At 42.1% G+C, this 9812-nt stretch overlaps 1 protein-coding gene across 2 annotated transcripts; it reads right to left on the bottom strand.

The window, feature by feature from the left end:
* Positions 1–177: 177 nt before the first annotated feature.
* On the bottom strand, positions 178–9552 carry pcolce2b (procollagen C-endopeptidase enhancer 2b). 2 transcript variants are annotated; one of them, XR_013788469.1, is made up of 10 exons: positions 9357–9552; positions 8932–9043; positions 8302–8557; positions 6432–6556; positions 5856–5992; positions 5492–5655; positions 4603–4686; positions 3048–3215; positions 1151–2251; positions 999–1094 (listed from the first exon to the last, which is right to left on the bottom strand). XR_013788469.1 is itself a non-coding variant. In XM_079489559.1 (9 exons), the coding sequence occupies exons 1-9, from the start codon at positions 9467–9469 to the stop codon at positions 2121–2123; spliced, it is 1290 nt and encodes a 429-aa protein (XP_079345685.1). In that variant the 5' UTR covers positions 9470–9552; the 3' UTR covers positions 178–2120. The 2 variants fall into 2 exon arrangements, 1 of the variants encoding a protein (XP_079345685.1); XM_079489559.1 differs by having other exon boundaries at positions 178–2251.
* Positions 9553–9812: the final 260 nt, after the last annotated feature.

Genomic DNA, 9812 nt, shown 5'->3' on the forward strand with positions numbered 1-9812 from the left:
GTGTCATGCTTATACTGTAGTAGAGCAAAACTGTGCTAACTTTCTTTAATAGATGACAGGACACAGGATTTTTATGAGCTAGGCCAAGTTCGTAACATTAGGCTAACATCAGGCAAATGACAATTTTAACTCGAGCCCAAACAAGCAAACAAACAAAAAAACATTTATTTTGGGGGCTTTTATTTGGGCAGATGATAAAAGGAATTTAAATATAAATAACATTCACAAACTTTTTCCATATGAAAATACTTTTTTTAAAACATTTAATATATCTAGTTTTAAAAACAATGAAAGTACACTGAAAGAATGACGGGCTGACGGGCGTGCTTTTTTGCGTCCATTAAATGAATACTTTGATTACTCATCCTGTGTGTTTGTCACCTTCCTCCACAGTGAATGAAGAAGCCCAAAGAGAATACTTGATGAATTGAAGAAAATAGACCTTTAATTTCTTCAATTCATCAATGATTAACAACAGCAAAAAAAGTTTATAAACTCCTACACAGCTCTGACAGTATAATGCTTCTTGTATTCAATCAATGTACAAAACACTGCATTTTCACACACACTTGCACGCCAGGTGAGTTTCAAGCGTAAGGTGTATAGTTGTATACAGTCTCATGCACAAGCGGCACGCACACATCGTTTACACGTGTGAACTCAGCTGTGTTGAACACCAGACACACCTGGTAGTCCTTGGTAGTGCATTCCTTGGTAGTGCGAGGCTGTTTATCCCGTAAGACAAGTGTTTTAAATACAGTTTCAGCACAAAAGTGTGTTTGGATGTAATGAGGACACAATTAAGGCACTTGGATTATACTCTTGAGAACTGTGTTGGCGTTTATAAACAGTTTTTTAGTTTTCTGTTGTTAATCCTGCACCCCTGTTCTCTTGAAGCATTTTCTTTTGTTTCTTTTTTTTCTTGTTTTTGGAGTCTTCATTTCTTCATTCACCGTGTAGAAAAATGACACACACACACACACACACACGTGCGCGCCCACACACGTGCGCACGCGCCCACACACGCGCGCGCAAGAACTCAAGGCATCACCGGGTGAGTAATGGATAGACAATCATTTTGGGGGTGAAGTATTCTTGGAACGACAGAAGCTGAGGCTGAACGAAGGGCCTCTGTATTTTCTCATAAAACCACCATGTCAAAATAAATCCATCAAAGTCCTAGTATATATATTATCTATTGCACGTATTTCTACCACATAATTATATGTCCCATGTCTAATGTCAAATTCAAATTGAACACAGGATATTAAGGCAGATTATACACACTGTCAATGTTCCTACAGAAATCAGTCCACCATCATATGATTCCTGATGCGATTCCTCGAAGTGTCTTGAACAAACATTTCAATTTGTGCTTTCCAAGCAATATCGCTCATCTTTTGCTGTATAAAAATGCATAAAACATGATATGAGATTACACAAATTCTTCACTGTGCATAATATAGAATCAGCAGCTGAAAGGAGACAAACCTATATGGAAAACAGAACTAGTGGAGCCTGGAAGAATGAATGAATGAGTAACATACACAGTAGCTTACAGTACTGTCACAAGGCATTAGCAGAGGCCAGTGTGACAAGCTGATACATATTATGCATGTCAAACATGTTCCTGTGTATTGTCATACTCATTCTACATGGAGGATAAAGTACATCTTATCATTTCTTTCTCTATGGCCATAATGGGCATGAAATAGGGAAGAGTGAGTGGGCCCAGGCTAGAGATGGAGATTTCAATTGAATTCACTGCCAATCAGTTTAGAGTCTAGTCTCAAAATGGAAAGACATTAACAAAACACAATAGGTAGTAGGTACTGTTACTGTAAGCCAAAGGTACAGCAACAGTGAAAGAAGATGACTTAATTCTCCCCAGTATCTTTAATAAATATAAAGCTACCCATATCTATTCATACCGAAGAGCTATGGAGATTTTGTGTATTAGTGCTCTGCTCTGATAACTTTCATTAACGAGCTAATATCTCCCTTTAGGACCAGGCAGTATATCACCAAGTGATCAACCAACTATTTTGTTCAATCCTTCCCATTCCTGGCTGATGACGGCAAATCCCAGTGGAGAGAGAGCTTCGGGTCGAGCAGGAGGCTCAGCAGCGCTTGTTTTTCAGCACATTGAGGGCTTTCTGGTTCTTGGTCTTGAAGGCCATGACGAAGTGGTGCGGGGCGATCTTCCCCCGCCCGTCCTCGTCCACGTGGCCCATGAAGACGTAGTTCAAGCCTGGTGGGGTCACACACACATAGCCTGAATGCAGTGGCGGAACGGCAGAGACATTCAGGCAAGGCCACACGTCAGCATCTCCAGCACCGAGCAGCACGTCTGTATTCCATATGTTTAGTATGCACGTATCGTACACGTCGCATATCATAAACATATGGAACGTGTGACTCAAGTAATTCTGGACAGTGAGTTGTGCCGCTCACCTTCACACCCCTGGCGTAAGCTTTCCGTGGAAAGAGCTCGACGCCATCGCTGCGACGAAGGCAAACTCAGAGTCCTTACGCTATTCAGAACAGTCTGATTAACACACAGCCTTATTAACATTAGAGATGTAACCAATGCCATATATTCCTTCCTGATACCGTTTCCGATATAACTTGCATAGCGGTCAGTACCGATCCGATACCAGTGTGTAATTTAAACAAATCTAAGACAGTTATAGGGGTCCAGTTTAAATAGAACCACTGATCTCAGAATAAATACAAATGAATAATTGTTAAAGTGCAGCTTGGTAAAATCATAATGTAAATAGTACAGTAAGAGTATAAAACAGTCAAAATACAAAATAATTGATTACTGTAAATCAACATGTGATACATTACGTGGTATCAGACTGGCATAGACTGGCTGATACTAGCATTTTAGGGAGTATTGGCAGAGTATTTTCCGTTACTGGTATCTACTTAAAATGGTCTGTTACATAACGACAGTTATTGCTGTTGGATACGGACAAAGAACTTCCTTCTGGATGAAAACCGAGCAAATTAAATCTGAACAGTTAACCGGTAAAACTCACCTCGTCTAACGAACGGACACTTCTTGCACAAGATGACAATTTTGGTGCTCATGGTCTTGCCAGCCTGCTGGATGGCCAAGGTGCCCTCTTTGTAGACGTTGATAATGGAGATAGTGGCGTACATACTGCCTCCTCGCATCACTGCTGTGATGACTGTCCCAGTTATTACTGTCACACACACGCATGCACACACACACACACACACACACACACACACGCACAAACAAAAGCACACACACACACACACACACACACACACACACACACACACACACACACACACACACACACACACACACACACACACACACAGAGAGAGGATGGAGATTTGTGATTGTTTTCATATCAGACTTGTTGGCATGAAAGAGAGAATCATCCAGCTAACTGAGAAGCAGTCAAGATTAATTAATAGTCCCCCCAGGTGTGTATAATAGCTAATAATATGTGAGCTGCTAAAGTCATAGCAGGTTGAATGTAGTTTCAAAGACAGCTAAACACATTGCCAAAGATATCAGAAACTGGTCATGTGAAAGGTTGTGATTATTGCACAGGCATGTATCTACTATCCACCTACAAATGTATTGTGTAACAGCTGAATGCCTTCGACAGAGTGTTGAGTAGTAGTACAATAGTAAATGACTGAAAACAAATTTTTCATCAATTCCCTTACAAAGATCCTTTTCATCTCTTTTTACACGCCCGCTGCCACTGTGCGATTCAAATTGCGATTTAATCACGATTTAAATTGTCACCAGTTTGAAACGGTTTTAATCGATTTACGATATATCGTTACATGCCTACCCTCTTGACATTGCAGTCCTTTACCTACAGTAAAATGTGTGATGCAACACATTGATGCAATGTGTTGCATCACACATTTTGGCACCGTACTTTACCGCACCGTACTTTATTGCGTCTGCAAACTGCATCACACTAGCTAGCTTGTCCACACCCGCCACCACCACCATTGCCAGCCTGCCCTCATTTCCTAGTCAAATCTGTGTGAACTCTCTTTGAAATGCCAATCTCACAACATGTGGTAAACATCCCCTGTAGGAAAAACACCTTACAGACGAGAGCAGTGAACCAAGCCTGAATCGACACGTTCATTTGCCAGCCCCTTACCTACAGTCAGAGGGTGTTCGTATGTGTCTGTTTGTGTGCGCGTGCGTGCAGTGTGTGTGTTTACTCTGGGGGTAACTATGTCCTGCACACTCGTACACCTCGTGACAGACTATCAAGGAAGCTTTTGAGATGTAAAAAGGCAGATCAAAGCAGCAAAGCCAGCAATGCATGTTGGACTGTCAAAAGAAAAATGTATTTTGGACTGTAAGCCGCAAATGCAATGATGGCCAACACTGATGGGAATCTTGGGCTATCTGTTCTCCATTTCGGATTCATGCTCCTCACTATACTGCCTGTCTAAGTAAGGGGTTACGTTATCTGCAATGTCTAGAAGAGTGAGTAAACTACAAAGTTGAAGAGGTACGGTGTGAGCGATAGCAAGTTGAGGCGCTACTGCCAGTTGTAACTGCCAGTGCCGTGGCTTTCTTACCAAAGTTGCTGGAGCAGTAATTGCTCTCCAGAGTTCCTCGTCTCTTGCATTTCTGCTGGCACAGGGCTATGGAATACTTAAGAGCTGTAGAGACACAGAAAAAGAACATCAAGTAACTGCAATTTTGCCCGCCAGTGATGCAATCAGATCTGGTAATGTTGGACCCACTGTGGTCTTTTGGCGTACTACGTTCGAGGATGTACTGAAAGGTACGCGTGTTCCCCATTTAAAACCGGTTAGCTATTACTTAGGAGAGGCCCTCTCAATGTTAGGCTCTCCATTTTCATAGACACTGACTGTACCACATGTAGCCGATGCTTAAAGTGGAGCATGCGGATAACATCTGTTTTTAGAGCAGAGGATCTTGGAACTCCTATAGGGGAGAACAAAAATATGACGACCGTTATTCTTAGTGGAGGCGAAGGAGACAAAGATGATAAGCCAACGAAAAAGATCAATCACAGTATATGACATCATTGTGAGTGGGAGGCGCTAAAATAAATAACCAGGCTTGACGAAGGGAATGTGAGTTTGGGTATGAAGACAAGAAGCTGTGATTCGTCTGTTTGATGTGTGAATAACCCCCCCCCCAACAAACAACAACACTGTGTGTAAGTGTGGGTGGGCAAGAACATCTGCGCGTATATTACATGAGGATACCTAATTGCGTGCACATCGACAGTGGTTGCTTGCTAGCCCAAAGACATTACATTTTGCTCTGCCGACAACAGAAATGTGGTACTTTTTAAGTATATTTCGATGTCTTTTGTTCTCTTACACCAGACTTTTACTTACTGGGTATTTCTACACTGCAGTATTGATGCTTTTACTTTTAGAAAAATGCAGTACTTCTTCGACCACTGGTGAGGGGATAAGCGGCGCTACCTACGTATAGGCCTGGTGGTCACTGGCTGTGTGGTGGTTGTGGGGGCCACTGTTGTGATGGGAAACTTCTTGGGTCTGAACTTGTAGTGTCCAATGAAGCCATCTGCCGTCAGGCTGAGGTCAGACAGGAACTGGACCAGAAGCTGGTTCCCCTCTGAAAACACTGGGCTGCAGAGAAAGAAAAACATTCATGGTGAGTTGGTAAGATGAACCCCAATCTGGGAACCCACCTGCAAAAAAGTTGGGAAAAAACAGCGCCCTCTTTTAGAATCTGTTCTTGAGAGATTACATGAACCTTAGCATTCCTAATCTGGAGCCAACATTCTACTATGGTGTAATGTGTATGTGAACAGCACAGTATCACCTACGCTGGGGGACTGTCTCCACAGTATTTCCCAATCCTCTTGGCGTCATTGATTTCTGGCCCATTGAAAATGGAGACGTGATCATAGCGGCAGTAGTTATCTCTTTCCACATCAAACTTCTCAAACTTCACCTCTATAATCTGCAAACAGAGGACAAGCCACAAAGGATATCCTGTGTCACAAACAGTTATATTAGGCTAGACTATTTGATTAAAAGGAGTGCCCTATAATTTTCTGGGTGGAGGGTTGTTCCACAACCATTACACACATGACTCTCTGAAAAAAGAAATGTCAATGCTATATATGATAACCATTAACCACTGAGTTCCTAGCCGTAGAAAATTATTAATAGAAGGCTACATTATAAGCAAATACTGTAGGCCTATTACATACATTTAAAACATTGTAACTAACTTCTTCGTTGTCAAAATGCTACTTCTTTGATTAACTGGATTCTCTATGTAGTAACTACTGAATGAATGCAGTTTTCCGATAAATGGACAGCGTTTTAGAATCAAACTCTGCATTTTGCATACTGATATTGTTGAAATTAGTTAAATTCACATGACAATCTCTGACCTGGTTCTTTGGTGCTACTATGTGCCAGGAGCATGTAACCCCAGCGGGATAATCCTTCTCTGGCCAGTTGGGAGTCTTAAAGGACCCTGAGGGCTTGTCCAGGCGACCGCCACAGTACTGATCCCCTGGGAGGAGGAGGAAACATATCATGGTGAAAACTGTTCATTAATAACATTTAAATAGGATTATTTGATTCAGTATCACTATAAAGAGATCACAGTGGACAGAAACTGTAAACGTATTGAGAAAATAGTCAGCTAGCTTCCCCACACACATGTGCTCCTGGACAGGTGACAATTTTCAAAAACTGAAAATAACTTATCTACAAGCTCATGTTTTTTCTTATCTTGTAGGTCAGCTATTTGTGCATGACACAATTGTGTGACAAAGTATAAAATAACACTTAAATGGCTAATTGATTAATTGATTGATTGTCTGATTGGATTGTATTTTAATGAATAAAGAAGACAAACAATTCCAAAGGATATGACACTTGATTCCAAAAAGTCCCTGAAGGCATGAGTGATGTGTACGTTTGTAGATGACATAATCCTGTAATTTAACACTTGCCTACCACAATCAGTGCTCTCCTTTTTTATTACGAGCATCCTAATGAGTTGCTTACTCTCTTTGGTCCCCTGTGTACTGAGCTCGTAAAAAAAAGCCTTCTGCGTGCCTCTGATCCCATCAAGCATCTGAGAGACATCATTTCAAAACCACATATGTTGTTTCTACTTTCTACTGGCGAGCGAGCACTGAGATCTGGCAGCAAAAAAAACGTGGCAGCATTTACTTTGAAACTTGCACTTTAAATTGATGTTTTTGGCTCTCCGAGTGGGCAAGTAACAACCTAACCACAGTGACAGAAATAGATAGGTAACAAATGGAGGACTTGTTGTGTTCTGCAGTTTTGACAACTCTCTGGGACAGTGTGACAACATTCTATGAACTACCATCTGTTGTGTGAGAGCTGAGCAGGCTACTTAACAGACATGGCCCATTACAGTTGTCAACTCCTTGGTTAGTAATGGTTACAAATAGGAAGGTAATTCCACAGGCACGCCATTAAAATTCCATACAAAACAGTGGGCAAGACTTCTCGACACCGGAGAATGGAACAGAAATGGTTCAACTCTGACTGATACTCTGACCTGTCCCTTCCACTGTAGCTCTTCCAAAAAAAAAGAAAAAATGAATTCCCATGAGAAATTCCACGTCATACTGTGAGAATTGTTGAGATCTTCCTTGCCTTTTCATCCAGATCCTGCAGCCTTAAATCAACTGTCTCATATGGTGTAAAAGGGCAGCCATAAACAGGGGGGGGGGGGGTAAACCTACCTTCCACTTTACGGTGCTATTAAGTGATTTATTATGAAAAAATGTGAACTTTATAGAAAGATGTAAATGTATGGCCATGATTAACAGTCCTAACATGCTATGACCTCTCTGGGCCAGCTCGTGTTTAACAGCCTTGTAAATTTGCTGACCCTCTGACACGGTCGCAGGACTGTATCAGATTGTTTTACTGGTGGCACGTTGTCTCTGTGGTTCTGTACAGTGTACAACATGCTTTGTTAGAGGCATAATATACTGTACATGTAGTAACTGCAGTTCAGTGTGGAATGCGTGCTTTGGATTCATTATCCCTAACAGTTATTGAAAGGAGGGTGGACACTGTCCTTCTGTTTTTAAGCAGGGGAAACGGGGGTCACATTGGTGATTGATCCTGTGCCAGCAGGGGCATACGTGGCTCAGTATGTATGTGAACCTTGCACCCACGCTATTCAAACAGTAACATTTAAGTTAAGTAAATGTCACATTCATTTTCTCTTCTCTACAACCATATCCATGATCCACCTATAGTGCTTACCTCTCTCGTGCGGGTTAGCTGCAGAGTAGACTGCGTAGAAGCCACTCCCAGCAGTGTTGGCATCGGATACCATCTGAATGAGCATCTTGTTGCCCGTGGAAACCAGTGCGCCGGGTCTGAATGTCCCACAGAAGCGTCCGAGTCTCTGACCACTCACATGGCCACTGTAGACATCCACATAATCATAGCGACACATGTTGTCACTCTCCAGGTCAATGTAGCGGAATGATAGCACCACTACTTTGCCCTCAGGGACCTAGACAATGGATTCACAAAGAATATCAAGGTCCTTTCAAGTGGATTACAAGGGTCATAATAACATGCCAGTTGTATCTAGAATTATTAGTCTACCTAGAAACATGAAGGTAGCCTATTATTTCTGATTGAATAGACAGACCATGTTTACCATGCTTGACTTTTTAACAGTAGGTATAATTTATTTAATAATCAGTGCAGCCATGTTATCAGCTTGACTCTTTAAATGCAAACTAACTACTGTCTTTAGTGGTAACTGTGGCAAGGATAAAGTTGGGCTGTTGATTCATTCCCATCCCATATATAGTGCCTTTGACATCTTTGTCGAGTGGACTAGGAATTTGATCACTTTAAAACATTTCAAGTTGGACTCACAGTAATCCTCCAGACACATTTGGTATTTGGGGGGTACACCCCTGGGTACCCCTGGCTCCCGATGACGCCCGAATCATTCGCTGTGATATTTCCGCCGCACGTGAATGTTTGTCTGGGGGGGAAAGAATGTTTCTATTTTCTTTTCTACATCTCTATAATGTATATAGAGTAGACACAAAACAGCTATAAACATTTTTACAGGCAGCCTTAGAAAACATAATAATTATCCTCGCCATGCGCCATGCGTCTTGAGTAGAAGCAGTGGTGCCAACTGCCAACTGCAGATTCCTCTAAATAAATCCAGATTGGACTGACAACTGACGCTGTTCCTCGCTCCGTAGCCTATACCTTACAAAATACGATCATTGACACCTTGCTCATTCATAAAGGCTTTAAAGTAAATTAAAATATGAATAAAGGTATACCTCCTTTGAGTCTGCGCACAGACCTCTGTCAAAAATAGTAGAATCCATGCGCAAAAAAGACTGCATATCCTCCACATTGTAGGGCTAACGGAGCCCCGTGGCATAAATGACATTGTGTTCAGTATGGCTCAAAACGGTGGGGAAAAGTACCCGGGAGTGGGACAGAAGTTCCTGGAGTGGAGGGAGTTTCGGTGACTGCAAGCTGGAGCAGATGAATATAGCGTTTGTTCTGTGAGGAAGGAGGGAGGGAGCACAGGCAGGCAGCTGCCTCTTCCCAAAAACCTGCGATAAAAGACGCACTGGAGGGGTGTGGGGGGTCTCTACTGTAGCCTACTGCACCTGGCATATTGCACTGTGCAAACCTGCAAGGGCCGGGGTGCCGTGGCATGAATAAACTTGACTTTATTCATAGATTATGCCTACAATTTAAGTTGTATTGACACATCAGATGGGCTA

The sequence above is a fragment of the Electrona antarctica genome (genome assembly GCF_951216825.1).
Source record: "Electrona antarctica genome assembly, chromosome: 20".
In the NCBI taxonomy this organism is placed as follows: domain Eukaryota; kingdom Metazoa; phylum Chordata; class Actinopteri; order Myctophiformes; family Myctophidae; genus Electrona; species Electrona antarctica.